Source organism: Larus michahellis, chromosome 12 (genome assembly GCF_964199755.1).
Source record: "Larus michahellis chromosome 12, bLarMic1.1, whole genome shotgun sequence".
Classification (NCBI taxonomy): domain Eukaryota; kingdom Metazoa; phylum Chordata; class Aves; order Charadriiformes; family Laridae; genus Larus; species Larus michahellis.
In genome coordinates this window covers 12,076,269-12,097,635 of record NC_133907.1, presented here as the reverse complement: position 1 = coordinate 12,097,635, position 21,367 = coordinate 12,076,269, and the positions used below count along the sequence as shown (strand labels likewise).

The window sequence follows — 21,367 nt, the reverse complement described above, 5'->3', positions numbered from 1 at the left end:
AGTTGTCTTTTATGCCTTTTTTTTTTTTAAAAAAACTTCCTGTGTTACGTAATTCTTTTTTTTTTCTTTTTTTTTTTTTTTAAATATAAAAGGGTCTTGCATTCATAACTTCACATGCTGGGGAGGTTATAGGCCAGCTTCTAATTGATCTGTTTGCCTTGAAACACGTCAGAAAATTCAGAGAGGTTGCTCAGAGAGCGAGCTGAAAATTTGGAGCAGATGTTTGTTTTATAGGGAAGAGGTGGGGGGGGGGGAAACCCACCTCGAAAAAAACCCTGGTTGCATTCTTGCTTTCGGCGAAGTGAGCTCGGTCCCGTGGAGGTGGAGAAAAGCCGTCGCCTGTGTAAAAGAAAAGGCAGGAACCGTGAAATATTAATACAAAGTGACTCCGAAGGGTGGCTCGTACTCGCCTCATCCTTTCCAACTACCTTCCTCTTTTATTAATCCACGGAGGCTTGGCTTTCTTTTTTTTGAAAATTTTTAAGAATTTTATTGTTTTGAGGCCGTCTGAATAAGCTGAGGGGCTTGGAGCCCTTGAGAAGCGAGCAAGGCAGAAATGGCTTTCAAGGATAAAGCAACTTCCGAGTCGGATGCTCTTGGGGTGCGGGACGGGTCCTGCTGCGGTGGGTCCCCCCCTGCTCCATGGCCCCCGGGGTTGGGAGGAAGGCAGCTCCTTGCTCCCGAGGCGCCTCGAGCCGGGGATGCAGACGCTGCCGGTGTGGGGAGGCGAGAGCACGGCTGGTGACCATCGTAATGGTTAAAGCTTCCCCCACTGAAGCTCTGCCATGGGATTTTTCTCGAGTGAAGGGTTTTTTTTGGTGTCGTTACCAGTCCCCTTCCTGCTTACTGGGATATTTGTGTTAAACTGGGGAAAGAGAACGAGCTCTGCTCTCACCTCCACACTGAAACAGCCTCTTTCCTTCGCTTTACATCCCTCTGTCATCTCCTTTCTCTTCTCGGTAGTGTACTCCAGGAGGGAGGAACAGGTTAGAAGACCCCTACCTCATGTGGTAGGAAGGCAGGTTCACAAATTACCTCCTCCCTTGGCATCCCAAAAGCTTCTCTGCAGCCTGGAGAGCAGCCTGAGGTTGGCCGGCTGGGAGACCTGTGCTCCGCTGTGGTACCCGCACCCATGTTGTCCATCCATCTGGTTCCTTCATGAGCCAGTCAGCCACGTGGAAGCTATTGGCTCATGGGTTTTTAAGCCCGCTAATTAAAACCTGCTGGAGAGGTTTTGCGTGGTGTCGGGCTGATTCCTTCTCACCTACGCCGAGGGCCTGAGCGCTCCAGGTTTTTCAGGGCAGATGCGATGTGGCTCGGCTTCCCCTGCGTTGGCCGGACACCACGTGTGGCGAGAGGAGCATGTCAGTAAGCTGGAGCTGAACATCTGGCTCTGCAGGGCAGCACCTCGCCTGCTCCGTGCCGTCGCCTCCCGCCTCTGGGGGCGGTTTTGTCGCGGGATTTCGTACAGGGCTTTTAACGTGCCCCATCTCCGAGCTGAGCCAGCGGCCGCCCAACCCAATCTCTGACCTTTTTACTGCTTTGTTTAAGCTCCCTTGCCTGCACGGTGGTGGTGGTGGGGGGGTGTCATTCTTATCGGCGAAGCGTTTGCTCAGCTCCGTTATCTAATCGCAGTGGTGTGCACTGCGAACATCCCCAAGACGTGCTGGCTGTTAGCGATGCCATCGCCTGTCCCTGCGCCAGCAGGCGTGTGACCTTCTGCATATCTCGCAGATTGCAGATGGAGGAGAAAAGGCTTGCTGGCCGTCTCAGCAGGAGTCTGGAGGCGGGGGTCGATGCTAAAGTCCCCGTCCCTGAGCAGTGCTGAGGTCCCCTTCCCCAAGCATTGCGTGTGGTAGAGCAGGCTCCACCACCGAGTTGTCCCAGGGGTGCAGCCTTCCTTTAATTTTTGTGATCCTGGGAACTCGGGCACCGCTCTTTGGCTGGGACCTTCCTCTCTAGACAGTGCTGGGACTGTTGTGTCCCCTGGGAAGTGACCCAAGGGACACCGCTGCACCGTGATGGGCAGTTGGGCCGGGATGTAAAACTTGCCAGCAGTTGGGATGGAGCAGGATCTCTGTGGGTACAAGCGCTCGGTTGGGACTGCCTTAAAGTTTGGGCTACATCACACAAGCTTCTGCTTGTGTCCTGCCCTGACCAGCTGCAGCAGCTCAGCCCGTGGATGGTATCTTCTGAAGCTGCTGGAAGCGGAGATTGTGTCCATCTCCTCTGTCTCTGCCAAAGTGGGATCCTCCTGGGGTCGGTATTGCAGTTTGTGCTGAGCACCTCATCCAGGCCACGAAAGTGGCTGGCAGGACCTGTGAGACTTCATCCAGATCAGCCCAGCATCGAGCATGGTGGTTGCCAGTCCTCGTGGCTGTAGGAATACGGCAGGACCACACCGCTGGTGGGCCGTAGCTCATTAGAGGAAGGGGCCAACGGCGATGGTCTCTGCTTAGTGTCAGGTCAGCCAAAAGGTGGGCAGGTGGTTTGGGTCCGGAGGTGTGTGACAGTGCTCCTTGGAGCCGTGTGGCCTGGCTGGGGCTGCAGTGAGCCCCATGTGCCGCGTCCCCGTCCCTGCACCGTTGTGGGTTCGGTAGGACCTGGTGTGAAGCACATGATGAAGGGGTGTGGGGAGTCCAGGAAGAGCTTGCAGCGTGCGGTGAAGAGTTGTGGGGCTTCCATCACAAAAAACCCCCATGTGGCACTGAGTTGACACCATCAGCTGAACCTTGTTATACAATAAAAGGAAATGTCTCAAGTCAGTGGAGAGTTTTTTTTTTTTTCTTTTCTAGTGTGCTCTCAGGTTTTAGGGCAGCAGAAATCAGCGGGGCTTAAATTTTGAAGTCCTTACGATGCTTTTGAAAAGTTACCCCCCCACACATCCTCCCTTCTTCCCCTTGGCCAAAGATGCTCAGAGAGCGGATGGCAGAAGACGATGCTGAAACAGAGCAACCAGAAGGATGCCTGTCTAAAGAAGCATAAAAGAGGAAAGGTTTGTGTGTTCGACAGATACCTGCAGCTGTACGGACTGAGCTGATTTGGTATCTGACAGCCAGGGATGCTCGCAGAAACCTGCAAACACCTACCTGTGAGGCTTTTTGGCTCACTTGGTCGCGGTGTTTGCTGCTGCTGGCTCTCTCCTGCCAGTATCGCCCATGAGATCAGTTTAACATCTAGCACATCCTCTGCGCGGTGACTGTACCCTGCCGGGGGTGGGTGATCTCATGGCTTTTCCTTCTCTCCGACGTCCCTGCTCATCTGTTCCGCCGAGCGTGGCTTCTCTGCCGGAGGGGTTACATCAGGCAGCGGCGGGACGGTGTCTCCAGGCTGGGGAGAGCCCTCGGGAGGTGGACGCGGTGACAACGGCCATTCCCAAAGGGACTGCACTGCTGGAGAAGGCTTTCCTTCAAAATGGTTTTAATCTTTTTACGTTTTGAGGATCTTTATGTTGTACAAAGAGCTGGTTTGCATGGAAAATACTACTATTCTGAGCTTTGGGACATTGATTCAAATGAGAAACTTCCGCATTTCTGAGAATTTTCTGCTGTTCTGAAGATCCCCCAGCACTTGGAGCTGCAGGCAGGGCTCGTCCCTCCTGTCCCAGCTCTCCTTATCTCTGGGCACCTTGCTGCCCCTTGATGTAACCCCGTCGCATATCAACGTGAGGACGCGTGATTGTGCTCACGTGGAGCAATCAAAAAGCAACAGGCCAAGGGCTGGAGTCTCTGGCAGAAGCCGGCAGCTCGAAATCTGTGGAAATCAGCAGAGCTTCACGAAGCTGGCAACTCGCACTCCGCAAAGTCCCTGTGATTTTTCAGATTGCTTTTCAGCTCCGTCTCTGCTGCCTGTGTGGTCTGGTGGCCCCTCAGCCCCATTTGGAGCTGAGGCTCCTGAGTCGAGCTGGCTGGAGAGCTGTGGAAAGCCTTCCAGAGGCGGGAGAGGACCTCTCCCTTGCTTTCCTCTGCAGCTCCTACCTTCTGTTTGCCAACACTTGTGGTTCTGAGGTTTTGGTCAGTCGCCTCGTCTGGCGTTGTTAATGCGGTGCCCCGAGGCAGGGCTGGCTGCCCGCAGGCAGGCAAACCCCCATTGTTGTTTTAAAGATTGACCCCGCAGAGGTTGCGGTCCAGCATGTGAGCGTCCGTGACCGGGATGATGCTTTGCTGGGCTGACTTTGTCCCCAGGCCTTGAGGACAAAATGGGTAACAGCCATGGCAGAAGGGGCAGGACCGGGCCTTATGGGTTATGCTTTCTTTCCAACTCATTACAAATGCATTTATTTTCTTTTTATTGGAATGTAACGTTTTTTTTTTTCCTGGCTTGACACACAAAGTCATCGCGCCCAGAGCTGTGCTGCCTCCTGTTTGCAGCTCAGCCTCTCTGCCCACCCCAGCCTTTACCCGCACTGGGGTGTTTGCGGGGCCGCTGCCTCCCCGCAGATGTGGTCACTGCCACCCTCCCACCCGTGGCCCTTGGGCAAGCGCCCCATGGGGTGAATTCTCCTCAGGGCCTGAGGCTGCCTCAGGTTGCCTTTTCCCTCTAGCTTCAAGACCCATCACCCAGGAGCTGGATGCGCGGTCACCATCCATCCCGCTGCGCTGTTGCCAGGGTTGTGGCACCTGGAGGGACGGGGGCAAGAGTCCCCTGGGAGAGCACTGCTGTGCTGTGGCTGCACTGTTGCCTCCTGACACCGTGAGCTGCTCCAGCGTGGTGGTGTCCTGCTCTCCATCTCTGCTGGAGCTGCCCCGATTCACTCTCCCGTGTGCCTTGCTCCTCTCCTCCTGGGCTTGCGCCGGGCAGGGCCCCGTCCTGCTCCATTAGAGCATTTATCCATGCTAGGGCCAGACCGGCCAGGGTTGGAAATCCTTGTCACCGAGAGGGGATGTCAAGGAAAGCTGTGGCGGCAGGCTATGCCGCGGGGATGCTGGGTAGAGCAGCTGCTTGAGAGCCTTTTTCCTGTTTACTTGCTCCCAGAAGTGCAGGGTGATGTGGTGATTAAAGGACATCCCTCCTGCCTGTGCCGGTGCATCCTTCATCCCTCCTCCTCGCCCTCTCTGGGGGGTGTCTCCGCACGTGTGGTCCCCAGTCTGTAAGCCAGGTCAGATAACTGGGGTGGCTGCAGGCAGGAGCTCATCCGTGTGGGAAGCACGGAATGTCTGAGAGGACTTTAACCCCCTTGGCACCCTGCCCTGTGAATCTGAGCCCTGTAACCCCGCTTTCCAGCTGGCGGAGAGGTGGGGTGGGGACCGGCTCGGTTTGTTTGCTGAGTGTTCAGCCGCTGCCTGACATGGTCCTTCTCGGTGCAAGCAAGGGGCAAGGCTCTCGTGCTCTTGGGCTGCGTCGGAGCAGAAGCAGAGATCCTGCTGCCTCTTCTCTGCAAGCTGCTGTGCTCTGATACCTCTGCCAGCGCCTGTCCCGCAGGCATCACTCATCCACCTCTGGTTCCTCTGGCCAGGATCCCGGGGTACTTTGGGTACCCCCCTCTCCTTTGAGCCTGCAGTTCTTGTCCTGCTAATCCCGGCCAGCTCACAGCCCTCCTCAGCTTCAGAGGACCAAAAAAGCCATCCCGGCTCCCTGAGCGGTGCTGGGCTTCCCAGGCTTGCTGGGCACTGGGGGGTTGGCTCTGCTGGGACAAAACTTGGCTCTGTGTCCCAGCAAAGCAGCAGAAGTTGTTTTATCTCCCCATCCCTTTGATGTCTCATATGTCATTTAATGCCTTGTGTCAGCTTGTTCTCAAGGTCTTGCTGCTGGTTGGAGTATGGTCCCCGTCATCCCCAGCAGCTCAGGCTCTGGGGCATGTTATGAAAAGGCCTAGAGATGAGGGTGTGAAATTTTGGAGCATTGGCCCATCAGGTTTTGTACGAACCATGGAGCAGGTCAGTGTACAAGGAGGAGGAGGTCTCCAATCCTGGGGATCAAATAAATCCCAGGTGAGGCCATTAAGAAAAAAACCAAACCCAAGTGGTAGAGGAGCCTGGTGTGAAGACCATTGCCAAGAGCTTCTGCTTCTCCCACGCAAACTGAAGATAATGTCTCCTGCTAGGGTTGTGTGTGGCTTAGGTAGTATCTGCTCAGTGCCTGGAGATCTTCAGTTGGATGGTGCTGTAAGAAGGGGCCATTGACTGGTTATCAACCATACTCTTGCCTTGGCAATGGAAGGTGAAGCCAGCACCATCAATGGTTCCAGCGTGGTCAGTGCAGATAGAGCAAAACTGGTGAAAAGGGAAGAGGAGATTAATTGCTTCCATTTTTAACCACTTTGGGACAGAGCAGGTTTGATATCACCAGCAGCCGCTCTGGTAACTCTGCCTCTTTCTTTGGTTCATGGTGTGGTGGTGGGAAGGGACTCATATGGAGAGTCTGAGGAGGAGGAGGTGACACGAGGAGGTGGACGTGGTACAGCCCTCTGGGGCCTCTGCTGCAGATAGTGGCACACAGGGAGATCTAGGGGAGGGCACGCATCTGGAAATCACATCTGGGCTTTAGTGAATACTCAGTCCTTGCTGTCTCAAAACAGCTTTTGAGTTGAGCATGGTGGGGGAAGAGGTCTGGCTGTTGTGGTGACCTCAAATGGCTCAGCAGCAGATGGGATCTTTATCCTAGTCTTCTCTTCCCAACTTTACCCTGACACTGAAGAGCTCAAGCCTTGGTAGGCACAGGAAGAAGCCATCTCTCTGCTGCCCATTGGGTGTCCTGGCCAGCAGTCATCTTTGCTGTTAAATTGCTGTCACGGAAACTTGATTGCATCGACTGGTGGGATGGAAGAATACTGAGTCACGGCATCTGAAGATCACTGGCATTTGCTGCCAGTGTGACAAATCTTTTCCATCCTTCAGTTTTCACTCCTCACTTTTGTGCCCTGTCTTGGGGACAGTGTGTGGTCACTCTTGTCTCCATTTGCTTTGTGGTGGGGCATGACTCCCCAGGCATGAAAGAGTCGAGAAGGCACCTATGTTGGTGCAAAAATCCCCAAAGAGCTCCAAGGAGAGCTTGCCGCTGTCGGACACCCAGGTCCCCAGGTCTACCTTTGCCAGGGCTTCCTCGTTGGCCCTGCCGTGCCCCCGGCTGTCAGGCTGTGAGCTGGTGAGCTGTGCCTTTGGTTGGATTGCCATGTCTGCCCTTCTTTCCTGCTTGTTTTTTGCCAGTCTGCTTGGTCCCATCCCCTTTCCCCTCCCAGGCAGTGCTGGCAGTGGGTGGGAGTCCTCCAGCTGGCTGAGGGTCTGGGGACATCAGTGCCCCTCTAAGCCCAAGGAGAGGGATGTGGGGATGTTGCACAGAAGTGCTCCCTGTTGGGCCCTTTGATGGGGGACACCTGCACAGGGAGCAGCTTTCCTGAGCATCTCACCCCCTTCCGTGCCGAGACGCAGCGCTGTGGCAGGTGCCCCATTGATCCATCCCTGCCCTCCGCAGCACCTCTCAGATCTCCTCACCGCTGCGCAGCCGCGGAGAGAGGCAGGCCAGAGGAGATCTTCAGCTTCCCCCATCCTCCCACTGTTATACTGTGCTCCTGTAAGGTCATTACGTTTCTCATCCAGGCAGGACTGAGGGGGATGGAGCCCTCAATGCCGCGCAGGAAGAAGGTCACCTTGGCCGTGGCTTGTGGAGCCATCCCTAGACAGACCGTCTGTCCAGAAGCACCAGTGCCGAGCTTCCCCTTTCCATTTGAGTCACTGGAAGCTTGTGCCTCTCAAACAGACCAGGCTGATGACTGGCTGATGAAGGGTGGCTCTGCAGGCTGCCACCAGCCTTATTTCATCTAGGGACGGGACACGGACTTCTTCAGAGCAGCGTCTGTGCAAGCGTGGGGCTTACCCTACCTGGAGCAGCTCTGCTTATATTTGGGGTGAAAACATGCTCCCATGTGCTGCATGGTGAAGGTGACACAAGTCCAGTGCTCTCCTGGGTGCCAGCCTTGCGTGTGGGAGTGGATACGGCCGGCAGCCCTGGATGCCCAGCACAATCCAGAAATCCTGGTACGAAGCTCCATGACTTCATGCAGACAGAATTTCCATGGAGGACAAGAGGGAGCCCCAGAGCATCCCAGGAGGGGGACTGCTGGGGCCCTCACCTGTTTTTTGCCATCTAGCTGCTTGTCTCCTCGAGCTGCCCACCGCTGCCCTCGCAGGGCTGTGCTGGAGGGGCAGGGGCTGCTGGTGTCCAGCAAGGGAGAGGTTTGTGCTTCCCAGACCCAGGACTGAGCTGGGTGAAGTCCACATTGGGAACCGTGACTCTGCTCTCATACTTTGCAGACTCTTCGTGTTGCTGGGGGTTCACCCCACCCCTCCTCATAGTGGCGGTCCTAAAATTGGGTGCCTGCACCTTGCCATAGACAAGATAACCTCTGAGAGAGACCCCAAAGTGCAGAGTTTTGGATGGTGGGAGGGTATCTGGAAGGAGATACCAAATGGGCTCGCCCTGTTCTTTGCTCTTTCCACAATGTTCCCTGCCGTCCACCCCAGAGATGAGGCATGGGCCAGGTGTGCTCTCTCCAGTAGTCGTGGGAGAGAGATGTCTCCTAAGAAGTTTCTTCCCACCTACCTTATGTGCTTGTGTAGGGTTGGACGGAAGTGCCCGTCCCTCCTCAGGCTGAAAAGGGAGCCCCAGCGACCAGTTTGCATGGGATGTTCCGTTTCCAGTGACGTGGGAGAAAGCCTGGGAAAGCCAGCAGGAGCGTAGTGTCCTGTATGAGAAGTTCATCTGCGCAGGAAGGAGAGCCTGGCTGCAGGACTAGGCTAACGCTTGCTTTTTGCATCCAGCAAGCTCACGTGTGCCTTGCAAACACCCCTGCTAAAGGCCCTGCTGGCAGAGAAACAGCCTGAGGGGAGAGAGCAGCCGGGAGAGAGGAGAGCTGGTACCTCTGGGGGGTGTGGAGGTGGTCCTTGTAATAACCCTCCTAATTAACTGCTGGCCATTAGCCAGCGTTAGGGCAGGATGTACAGGGGGGTTTCTCCCAAGCCGCTCTTCTTCCTCCCTCTCTCAGAGAGGTGCTGGCAGAGGTGCCTGGAGACAGGGCTGCTTGTGGGACATGGAAGGATTTTGGGACTGGGGGGCTCCTGATGCTTCTCCAGGGGCTTGAGCTGTGACTCCAACAAGTGACCAACCGTGTCTCGGGATCAGTGTCCCACCTTTGCTTTATTTGCTGTTGTGGTTTCTTGTCTGGCTTTGGGCTGGACATGCCATGGAGAAGAGAAGGTTGAGGGGGGACCGGATTAATGTTTACAAGTATCTAAAGGGTGGGTTTAAGGAGGACGGAGCCAGGCTCTTTTCAATGGTTCCCAGTGACAGGACAAGGGGCAATGGGCACAAGCTAGAACATAGGAAGTTCCGTTCAAATACACGGCAAAACTTCATTACGGTGAGGGTGACAGAGCACTGGAACAGGCTGCCCAGGGAGGTTGTGGAGTCCCCTTCTCTGGAGATTTTCAAGACCCGCCTGGATGCAGCCCTGAGGGATGTGCTTTAGGTAATCCTGCTCTAGCAGGGGAGTTGGACTAGATGATCTCTAGAGGTCCCTTCCAACTCTGAAGATTCCGTGATTCCGTGTGGCGTTTGTAGCAGGAGCTCTGGGCCATGTGCTCCCCCGGTGACACGCTCTCCCCGTCCCCACGGCTCCAGGGGTGCAGCCGAGGGGGCTGTGCAGTGGAGGCTGGGGAGGGAGCTGGAGTGCTTTGCCCAAGGTCATGCAGCCCACCAGAGGCAGAGATGGGTCCAACACCACCTTCTCGGCTGCGCTGAGGCCAAGCGGTGGTGACGGGCATGGTGGCAGCGCTGGCAGGGAGGGTGGCTCCGGCCAGGGGGGTCTGAACATGAAGTTGTCCCTGGGAAGGCTGAGACCAGCAGGGTGGAAACTGCCAGCCTTTAGGTCCCCAGTCTGCGCTGGGCTGTGGGCAGAGGCTGTGAGATAGCAGCATCCTGCTTTGCTCACTTGCTCAGCTTTGGGTTTTTTTCTCGCAGCTGAGAGCGAGATGTGCTGACGAGACAGGACGGGCAGCTGCCAGCCCACAGCTACCTCTGCTTCTAGCAGCGGGAGGATGTTTGTGAGCTCTTGAAGGCCACCTTGCGTGAGGCTGAAGCTGGTGGAGCAGCAAGGTCCGGGTCAGCCTGGAGAGAGGTCCACAGTGCCCTGTAGGAGCAGGGGGATGTCTGGGCAGGACCTTTGCCTCCCTGCTCCAGCCCGTAACATGGGTGCGTGGGATGGAGGAGGGAAGGGTGGTTCCTCGCATCCTCTCCTCCGACCGGCGGAGCGATGCAGTTGCGTAGCATCTCCTAATCTCCCTGTGCATCTCCTCTAGTTTCCTCTGCAGTTGATAAGGATTTGGGGGGAGGGAAAAGAGGGGGAGGAACTGGAGCTCAGCAGCTGCAGGACACGTGGCCCAGGGGCGCAGCGATGGCGGGCGGCGCGGGCAGGAAGCAGCAGTGCCCGCAGAGCAGCCGGCACGTCCCTGCGTGCCCCGCGTGGGCCGTCGGTGGCCTGGCAGAGGTGCTGGCTCCCAGGGCGGCATTTTAGCTCTCTGCCAAAATCCTCCTGCTCCGCGCTGATTGACGGAGAGATCGTTGAGAGGTGAGCCAGGATCTGAGTCGGGATCCAGGCTTGTCCCAGTCATCCTGGCTAATTGGGAGCTCCCTGTCGCCCCATCTCCAGCCCGTTGAGCTATTTTTGTACCCAGCATCTTCTCTCCCAAGGTGCTCTCTGCACGGATGTTGCTGTTTCTGGGGTAGAGCTGATGTGAAAGTTGCTTCATGGCAAAATGCAGTGGCTCGGAGCAAAAATTGCTGTTTGCTGCTTGTGGGTAGCAGGTGAGATGAAACAACTCGCCGGAGCAACCTGAGACACAACTGAGCTGAATCTGGAGGGGAAAATAGCTTTACCTGCATCAAGGACATGGACCTGTTGGAGCAGGTCCAGAGGAGGCCACAAAGATGGTCAGAGGGCTGGAGCCCTCTGAAACAGGCTGAGAGAGTTGGGGGTGTTCAGCCTGGAGAAGAGAAGACTCGGGGGAGACCTTATTGTGGTCTTTTAGTATCTGAAGGGGACCTACAAGAAAGCTGGGGAGGGATTTTTCAGAAGGGTATGTAGTGATAGGACATGGGGTAATGGCTTCAAACCAGAAGAGGGGAGATTTAGATTAGGTATCAGGGAGAAATTTTTCACTCTGAGGGTGGTGAGGCACTGGCCCAGGTTGCCCAGAGAAGCTGTGGCTGCCCCATCCCTGGAGGGGTTCAAGGCCAGGTTGGATGGGGCTTGGAGCAGCCTGGTGTAGTGGGAGGTGTCCCTGCCCAGGGTCTTTAAGGGATGGTCTTTAAGGTCCCTTCCAACCCAAACCACTCTAAGGTTCTGCGGTCTTCTCCTGAGGCAGGAGAAGTTCCTGTGTGTTGCAGTAACAAGAGTAGCAGGACCCAATGGCCCCTGAGCACCAGGGTGGCCATGCCCCTCCTTGGGGCAGCAGTGGGGGTGAGAGAGCTTTTTACAGGGGTTTTGGTGCCTCACTAGAAGGGCAGCACGACATTTTGTAGCTCAGAGGATGAGGGGTTTGCTGGGACACAGGGCGCAGCTGGTTTGGTGTTTATGTTGGCCGCCGTGGATGCCTCAGCCATGCCTCCTGCCCTCTGAGAAAGTAGTAAGGTCAAATTAGAGGCCTCAGCTGGTTTCTTCTCGTCCTGTCTGGATAAGCCATCTGTTAATGGCATGGGATTGTCCTTCGGAAACCTGATAGCTGGTGCAGAGCAACACTGATGGCAGACACGGCAGCGAGCGCAGCCGGGAGGAGGATGCAGTAACCCCATCGCTGCGTCTCTGTGCAGAGACCTTTAATTCACCATTACACTGTCTGCCTTAGCCTCGTCGATTAAGGGAAGCTTGTGGGCTTGAGGGGTTGAGCTATTGCCACTCTGAAAACCTATACTAATGAGAGACACATGGCTCTTCCCTCTGAAATGTGCTTCTAATAGCTTGGGGATCCTGCTTTGCTTCTTGCGGAGGGGATATTAAGTGCAGGACCCCAATTTTGCCTTCCTTATGGGTGCAACGTGAGTTTTTAAAGCCACCTTAATTTTTGCCAAATTCCAGCTCCGGTAGTTACTGTCAGGCATCCCCGGTGGATTCAGGGATGGGTCCGTGCGGGGACAAAAGCCGGGCTCACCCGGAGCTTTGCAGGTGGAAAGGGGTTGATAAATAGCGAAGGGCAGGCGACGGGGCTGCAGACCGGGAGGTGCTGAAGGCTCTGGCCCCCGTCCAGCGGAGCACTTAGTGCACGCTCAGCCCTTCCCCTGAAATCATGGGGGATTTTTGGTTGTTTCTTTTTTTTTTTTTTTTTTTTTTTTTTTTTTTTTTTATTAAATGCTGAGCGGTGTTTGGTTGCAGTCAGCAGATCCGAAGCCTTGAGCGGGTGCGGAGCAGCCCCGGGCTGGGCAGGGTCGCTCGGGGCGGGGGGGTGGTAAACCAGCCTGTGAAGCCCATCACGAGAAGGTTGGCCACAGTCCTCCTCCAGACTCCTGCAGCTCTTGGTATCTCGTGCTGGCCTGAATACCCATTTCAGGGGGGCTTCCGTTGAAATATTAAGAGGGAGGTGGCGCTACTTTATTCTCCATGCTGTCGCATAATAGATTTCTCTTATTTTCATCCGCAGGCACGTAAGAGTCGTGTCTTATTTTCCTCTTTCTCCCTTGGCAGCCTTTCCCTGGAGGCCTGACCGCCCAGCGCCCCTTCCAATGATGGGAAGCCCACAGGGTTGCGCTTAGTGGGATCCACAATGTTAAATAGCAGGAAAACATGAAAACTTTTTTTTTTTTTTTCCTTAAATTCTTTTTCTTTGCCAGAGTGAGTAGCCCGGAGGCTTTCCTGCTGCCCCGGGGCGGGATGGGTCCGTGTCAGGCGGCTGAGGTCAGGCTGGGCTGGGAGTGACGGTGTGGCTGTCACGGCACCGCCTGTCCCCAAGGAGACGCGCTGCACCGAGCGATGCTTGTCGAGGGGGTGGGTGTTTTCTCGGAGGCTGTCCCCAATAAATCCATCCTGGATGGTAATCTGTGCTAAACCCTCTTTCTGTCAGTTTTCGGGGGTTTTTTATTTTAATTTTTTTTTTTTATTTAATCAGTTTTACATCTTCCCCAAAATCCTCTGGAGGTGGAGATTTTGCAACCCTCGGAGCCCGTTCCAGGGTGTCCTTATCCTTACGCGTTACAACACCCTATCCATCAGCAGTTAAATGAGGCTTGGACGAAGTTTCGGTTTTAAATGACTTTAAGGGTGGATCTGCTTTTCGTGTAACCAGAGGGTAGTTTGTTTGGGTTTTTTTTTTTTTTCTTGAATGGTGCGGGGGGGTGGATCTGGGGTCAGCTTTTTCTTTCTGATGCTCCTGCTGCAGGGCAGGCTCTTTGCTCAGAAATATGTCCATGTCCTCCTTTTTTAAGGGCTGGAGGCAAGCGGAGGGCCAGGCCGATCTGGTGGTGGGCTGGGGGAAGGTTGGGAGGCTGTGAAGAGCACAAGGTGTTTGCACAGCTCAGTGTGCAACGTGGAACCGTGTGAGGAGCTTAGAGCATCTCCAGGATGGACAGGCTTTGCTACTGCCTTCCCAGAGCCTCTCCTGGATGCTGCCTATGTGCCCGCCTGGGAGGGCTGGAAGGTGGCCAGCGTGCTCCATGCATCCCATCTCATCTGCAGCTCATCTGTCCCTCCCTGCTTGCTGCTGGTCCCTGTTCTGAGATCTCAGCCCTGCCAGACCTCAGGGGGGTTTGTATTCCATCAGAGAGCTTCCCTCTACCTCTGCTATTGCTTTGGCACCAAGTTCTTCCTCCTCCTGCCACTGTCCGCGGGGGATGAAGACCAGTTTCTACCTTCTGCAGTGACTGCTGCCTTCCACAGCATGCTCTGGGCAAGGGCAGCTTGGGGAGGAGGAGATGTGGCTCACCTTGGTGACAGGGTATCTTTGAAGGGTTCATCCTGGATTACCCGTCACTTGTTCCTCTGCCCAGGCATGCGCATGACCTGCAGTGCTGGGGCCCTGCTATCCCCCAGGTTTTGGCAGCATCCCTGGTAGGTCTTTCCCAGCAAGGACCCAAGGTGTGGACCTACGGTGGGACTCGTGGGCTACTGTCACAGAGCCCGTGCCACCACTCACCTGGTGAGTTTGCTGGTGCTGAGGGTGGCAGAGCGGTGGTTAGACGTCATTTCCAGCATGCGCTCTGCTGTTCTCCATTCACTGCACTCGTGGAGAACCTCTGCCGAGCTCCCAGCTCGCCTCCGCTCGCCTGCCCTCTGCTTTTTAACTTCCACTCCCTGCTCAAGGCTGGCTGCCAGGTTCCCCTCCCTGCCTGCATGCCCCGGGGGCTCCGGGCTCCCCCCCCCAACCCGCCCTGCAGGTCTGCAGAGCCGCAGGGCTCTGCCCGAGGAAACGCGGGCGCTGGCGAGCAGATCCAAGTGCGTGGGATCAGCAGCCAGCGGCAACTGCTGCACCAGCCGCAGTGGGAGCAGGCTGGAGGGGCATCCAAAGCCAAAGGTGGCCCAAGCCCAGGAGCTGCCGTCGGCGTTGTGTTTCCTGTTTACCGGCAAGAGGGTGGTTGGGGTGCGCGGAGACGGCCCCGTGCGAGCTGTGGCTCTTGCACGCTGAGGTGGAAATAGTTAAGGGCTGGAGTGTGGTTTGTTGTCTGGAATAATAATAATAAGGACATGGACCTGTTGGAGCGGGGCCAGAGGAGGCCATGAAGATGCTCTGAGGGCTGGAGCCCCTCTGCTGTGAGGACAGGCTGGGAGAGTTGGGGGGGTTCAGCCTGGAGAAGAGAAGGCCCCGGGGAGACCTTAGAGCCCCTTCCAGTCCCTAAAGGGGCTCCAAAAAAGCTGGGGAGGGACTCTGGATCAGGGACGGGAGCCATAGGACGAGGGGGAATGGTTTTAAACTGAAAGAGGGGAGATTTAGATTGGATATCAGGAAGAAATTTTTCACTCTGAGGGTGGTGAGCCCCTGGCCCAGGTTGCCCAGAGAAGCTGTGGCTGCCCCATCTCTAGAGGTGTTCAAGGCCAGGTTGGACGGGGCTTAGAGCAACCTGGGCTGGTGGGAGGTGTCCCTGCCCATGGTTGGAACTGGATGGTCTTTAAGGTCCCTTCCAATCTACACCATTCTGGGATTCTGTGATGTGCCTGGCTGTGGTGGGGACAGGCGGGAGGATGGGGCGAGGGGGAATCAGTGCGAGCCAGGGAAGGGCAAGGGGAGATGGGGCTTGTAGGCTCTCCCTCCATTGCCGGCCGGCCCGCAGGCTGGCCGTGAGCTTGCCAGCAGCCTTTCTGCTGGTAGCAAAGCTGAGGTTGAGCAGTGCTCAGCCCGGGCTGCCAAACCCACCCCGAGCAGGCTTTGCACTGCTTGGCTGGCGCCGTGCAAAGCTGGGGTTACCCCCAGGAGCTGACAGGAGCAAAATCAGCGAGAGAAAACTCCAGCCAGCCCTGGGCTATAGCAAGATGTCTCCATCTCTCCTCCCTCCGTGCACACTGACTCCCATCCTGTGCTGGATGCACAGGATCCCACCTGGGGTGGGACGGAGGCAGGGGCTGGTGAAGGGAAGCAGCGTTTCAGCGTTTGCTTGGTGGGGATGGTGGCATTCGCGCTCGCTGCGCTTCCTGCCCAGAGTCATTTCCTTCCATGCTGCGAGGGGGCCGGGAAGGTGGTGGGGTCGGTAGAGACGGCAGGGTTCGAGAGGCTGCTCTGCGGCAAGAGGAGGGCTGCACAAACCAAACCCCGAACCGCCTTCTCCCCGCCACGCGCCGGCGTGTTTGGGAGGATGAGAGAGACGAGCAAGCAGCTGCAAGCGTGTGTGGGCTGGAGGTTTTTACCCCGCTCCCTCTGGGCGCACGGTCCTCGCGGAGGCTGCCCTTCGCCCGAGGAATTCCCTGCCTCCTCCTGTCTTTGACAAGCGCCTCGCTCACGCCGGGGCTCTCTCCATTGCCTGCATTTTAGGTATGCAGTTTGTAACAGCAGCTCCGTCTCACTACTTTTTTAACCCGCCAGTGCTCCATGCGGTGAGGGGCGAGCGCAGGGCGTGCTGCCACGTCCCGAAGCGGAGACGAGACACTCGCAGCGTGATACGAAGGCAAGCCATTAGTATTTTGGCACCTTCCCTCACTAGTAACCTGGTAACCTACCATGAAACCAGCTGCTAGCCTTTTCCAACCGCGTTGGTTGAGCCCTGCATCCTTCAAAGAGAGGATTAGTCTTCAGCCCTGCTGTGCATGTCCTGGATGCAAAGGCCTTGATGGTGATACGGGGGTTTTTTAAGAGTTTTTTTAACATGCTGTGTCACTGAGGATGTGAGCACATGGGCAGGTTACGGCAGGGCACGCTAATGTTTGAACTTCCAGCCAGCTCGTTTCCAAAGGGTGGGCGATGCCTTCTAAAGTCACACCCTCGCTTATTTAAGGGAGCTTCTCCGTCCTCCCTTTGCAGCCCCGAGGAACTGGCTCTTTCCATGCTCTTTTCCCGAATTGCTGAGCTTTGGGGGGATATTGCAGTGGTCAGTGTGGATACGTCCTCTGTCAGGCTGCCGTCATCTCCAGACGCTGCACGGCGTGTCCTGCCAAGAGCGGATCCCGCATTCCTTGGGTAGGGTTCACAACCAGTCTCCCCACAGTCAACCCCCGTGTCTGGCTTCCCGTGGTGTTTGTTTGAGCATCTTCTCTCGCGGTGGGGTTCGGTGCTGTCAGCCGCGGCTGCGGGTGATGAGCAGGTCACATTTCTGTCTAGTTTTAACCTGCGGTAAATTGAAATGAAAGGCGAGTCGCTCCACAGTGAGCGCAGTAAGTGGAGTTTAATTGGGATGAATTACACGCCAGGTTTGCAGTAATCTCCGTCCCACATTGCTCAGAAGCATCATCTGCTTTGGAAACGTGACTCAGAAATGTTGTTATTTGATTCCCCCAAGCATTTAAGAAACTGTTTTTCCAGGAAGCAAAGATTCTTGGGTTTGGGTTGTTTTGTTTTTTTTTTTTTTCTTTCTTGTTGCTGTTGGTTTTTTTCCTCTTTGTTTTATGGCAATGAGAGTCCTTTCCCAGAATTTCCTCTGGGGAGGGAGGCTGCAAGATGTTCCCTTACCAGCATCTCTTTAGCTCCTTGTCCTCACGTGGCATTTAATGCTCCGACGTGCTCAGAGCTGCCCTTTGCAGAGGAGCCACAGCTCCGAGGTAGCTGGTCGGAGTTATCTGCTCCTCTTCTCCATGGGCCACAGCTGAAGCTGCCAGGGCAATGCTGTGCCATGGGGTTCACCACCCACACGTGTAGCGCAGTGGGTCTGCTCCTCGCCAGCCCCATGCCTGGATTTGCCCTGCCATTCGCTGCTGGGACCTGCCCGGGCCGGCTTTTGACACCCTGGGCTGTCCCTCATGGTCACACTGCTGCCTTACGTTGGTCGCCTTTGGGTTGGCCCACTGGGGACAGCTGCTGGGATGCGACACCAGCCCTATAGTCTAAAGAATATCCTTAGGACGATGCTGTCCCTGTGTCCCAGAAGCCTGATGCTGAGGGTGTTGCTGCCTGCCCTGGCCATCACCTGATGGGCACCGTCTGAAGGCTTCATCTGACCATGGCTTGGCTGCTTGTGGTTCATCTTGCCTTCTTCATCCATCCCCTGGAGGAAGCATGTTGCCATTAGGGAAGGGTGTGAGGATAATGAATGCAAGCACAGGTCCCCGGAGTCACCAGCCCAAGCTCTGGCCAGGATGACACACTGTCCAGCCAAATTACCAGCTTTGTCACCCTGGACCCTGCCGTCTCCCGTTTGAGATGCAATTTTCTGAGCTTTCCTCTGCAATCTGGGTTCACCCCCCACAATAACCCCCTCCGCTGTCACCGCAGGTTCAAAGAGAAGCCAGGATTTTTTAAATAAAGCCCATGGGAGTAATTTTATGTGTACGGTACAGAACCATGAGATACGAGAGCCCTGAGCTGTTATCCCACCTCCCTTGGCTCCAGTTCTGACCAGCACCTTGCGTATGCGTAGGGTGTTGATACCAGACCTCCCTGGTGGTGTTGGAATTCAAATGATCTCCAGACATGTGGCTGTTTTCATGCTTTTCCTAATGTTTTCTCTCTGGAAAGTGTTTGGCAGTGGGATGGGGAGGGGGATTCTGCGCGGTGGGGGTCACAGGCAGTCAAATCTCCTCCAGAGCTGTGGCAGATCCACCACAACTGGATCTCCAGAGGTTGGGCTTGGTTGATCCTTGCACTGTGCTTTCTTCTGTGGCCTTCTGAACATCACCCAAAGGTGATAAATGCTTTGTCCCTTTTTGGCTAGCAAAGGACAGAGTTTTCTTGGTAAAGATGGCGCATGTATGAAGGCAGGGACTGCCCTGGGCATCCTGGTAGCACTCAGAGGAGCTGTGAGGATGCTAACGGGACAAGGGGGAGAGGCCAGAAACTACAGGCATAATTTAGGGTGAAAGGGGTGAGGCAGGGGCACCATTGAGTTGCTTAAACCAGGAATCAACTCAAGTTTCAGTACCTAACTTGAATTTGGAGAGGAGTGGATCTTCAGTCTGTGTGTGGGCTTTGCAAGAGGCGGTAGCTGCAAACAGGATTTCATCCAGCTGGGCAGGAGGCTGCGCCCTCGGAGGGTCCACCTCAGTAGAAAGGCTTTCTTAGAAGAAAAAAGTTGTTCTCTCAAAAGATAAAAAAAAAAAGTACCGTTGGCAGATGTATGTCGGGTGGAGGAAGAGGAAAGCGTGAGGTGTGAAGCCAAAGGGGGAAGGAGCCTGCAGTAGCGGCAGAGCCCTCTGCTCGTCCTGCTGAGGGGTCACCGCAGGCGAGACATCCAACTGTTCTTGGGAGGGACAGAGGTAAATAGAGGGGTGGTGGCTGGGGAGGCTTCCTAGGGAATGGGTAAGAAGGGGCTCGTGTGGGTGCACAACCAACATGTGCACGGCAAGAGAGGTGTGCAAGATGAGTGGCGAGATCTCTGTGCTGCCTTGAAGATTGAGGAGCGAGCTGGGGGCTCTTGAGGGGCTTGTCTACGGTGAGAGGTGCAGGAAACTTCTCTGGGAGGACCTGGGCACCTGCGTCCATGCTGAGGACTGGGCTGACGGTGCCGTGCTAGAGCTCTGAGTGCAGGTCACCACTTCAGCCCATGGGAGGCTGCCGTGATGGCTCACGTGAGCCTGAATGCAGTAAGTCCTCTACAAGGCACCGTCCCCTGTACGTGCCCACTGTCCTCAGAGCTCTGGCAGCTCTCTGCCCGGGCTGGGGCAGCCGTGCCATCCTTGCTTTCCAGCACAGCCAGGGAAAACACCATTCCTGGGGCTGAGCTTTTCAGAGGCCAGTATCCCGGTGCCATGGGCATGCCTGGGTCTGCCATCATGTGATGGGTGGTAATCCAGCTCTTCAGATGACTAAAAGTGCTTTGTCCGTGACCTTCCTTCTCGTCCATGGGAATTTCAAGCTATTCGCTGAACTCCGCTTTTGTTTTCTCTTTCTCCCATAGTGGATATTCGTGAAATCAAAGAGATTCGTCCAGGAAAGAATTCACGTGACTTTGACCGGTACCAGGAGGATCCATGTTTCCGACTGGACCAGTCTCATTGCTTCGTTGTCCTCTACGGCACAGAATTCAGGCTGAAGACCCTCAGCTTGCAAGGTAAAGCACTCATGGTCCCTGGGCTGTGCCAGGGCAGGGTTGGACGGGCACCTCATCTCCACAAACCTTGAATGCATCCTTCCATGGGTGAGCTGGAACCTTATCCCTGGGCAGATGCTCTTTTCGCCATGCCGAGGGAGTTTCTTTGGAAGAAGGTGACGCTGGTTCCCTGAAGGGTACACATTCAACACCTAGTTACGTCAGTTAATATGCTTGGTAAACCCAAAAGTTGGGTGAACTGAAGCTCCTACTTCAAATGTGTGCTTGAGATCGAGTGTTTTATCTCAGCTTGGCTTGTTGGTGTTCATCAGCTGCGTTGTGGTAACCGGCCACGTGCAGGAAGTGGTAAAATCTCCCTGACTTCTGCTTTGCAGTTCTGAGCGAGAAATCGTTGCCAGTGGCAATCGGTAACTCACGAAGCCACAGTACCTCTGGGCTGTTGGTCTCCGCTCCACTTTCCTCAATGCCTCGTCTGTTGGCTTAGGCTGGACTTGGAGCACCCAGCCTTATGTTTTGGTTGAAAGAGAGGAGGTTTATGCTGGTGGGTCTGCTGTTCAGATGGAGGACAGGTTCTTAATCACTGGCTGCCATTCAGCTGGTAGACGATATCTTTTTCTACTAACTTTATGCAGTCTTGTGTCTCCTTTAAACAAACATAGATGAGCACCGACGGAGGCAGCCATGCTGCCTCCTTAATGTCCACGACAAACCTGCCTTCTGGCTGGTGCGGTGGGACACAGGGACGGAGACAGCACTTCTGCCCTCAGAAAGCTGTCAGGGAGGTTATGGAGGAGCTGGCACACGTTCCCAAGGAGGTGCTGGCCTGTCACCCAGGCCAGCCAGAGCACTACTGCTTGGGGACAAAGATAACACCCCAGCTCGGGAATGGAAGGGAGAAGAGAGCGATATGCCCAGGAGCAAGGGGTCCGTCCAGCCACGGACATCCCACGGGAGGGGAGCAGGAGCTTGGCAGGGAGAGGAGCCGGAGGGATCTGCACGGGAGGGGGTTTTTGTCAGAAGGGGGATGAAGGAAGGAATGGGGTATGTAAGATGCTGGGGAATAGTCCCAAGAGGTTTGGGCTGGTGATCAGCTGCTACATTCCTTCTTCCCATTTCTCCTGTGTGCTCTCCACAGCCACTTCCGAGGATGAGGTCAACATGTGGATCAAGGGGCTGAACTGGCTGGTGGCAGACACTCTCAGGGCTGCCACCCCCCTGCAGATTGAAAGGTGAGGAACTTTTCCTTGTCCTGCACTTGTTTTGTTTTTTTTCCCTTTTCTGTCCTTTTTGACAGAAAAAGGTGACCACAGTGTCAACATCTCATTCCCTCTCTGAGCCGTGCTGCCGTGGTACCCCTGTCTCTGCACTCGCGAGGCTTCATCCCATTGATCCATTGAAATTGTTGGAGGTGTTCAAGGCCAGGCTGGATGGGGCTTTGAGCAGCCTGGTCTAGTGGGAGGTGTCCCTGCCCAGGGCAGGGAGGTGGAACTGGATGGTCTTTCAGGTCCTTTCCAACCCAAATCATTCTCTGATTCTATGACCCACTGTGCTACATCGTCTATGGCCAGAGTTTGATCTCACAGGCATGCAGGGAAAAGGAGCTTTACCACAAAACAGATGTTTTTAGGTGTGCCTGGCCTGTATTATCTGTAGCAATTCAGTGTAGAGGCATGTAGAAGATACCTTTGAGTTTTTTCTTCTCTGTGGGCTCGCTTTCAGACAGAGACAGTTTTCAAGGGGGGCAGGTTGCCTGCATGAAAAC

At 55.4% G+C, this 21,367-nt stretch overlaps 1 protein-coding gene across 4 annotated transcripts in view; it reads left to right on the top strand.

Annotated features, from left to right (window-relative positions):
* The window catches only part of PLCG1 (phospholipase C gamma 1), a 51,458-nt gene that overhangs the window by 4,840 nt on the left and 25,251 nt on the right, over window positions 1-21,367 (top strand). For all 4 annotated transcript variants that reach the window (XM_074605819.1, XM_074605817.1, XM_074605818.1 and 1 more), the window contains exons 2-3: window positions 19,453-19,605; window positions 20,741-20,834. In XM_074605819.1, coding sequence (XP_074461920.1) covers window positions 19,453-19,605; window positions 20,741-20,834 — 247 coding nt within the window. The remainder of the gene's footprint in view (window positions 1-19,452; window positions 19,606-20,740; window positions 20,835-21,367) is intronic.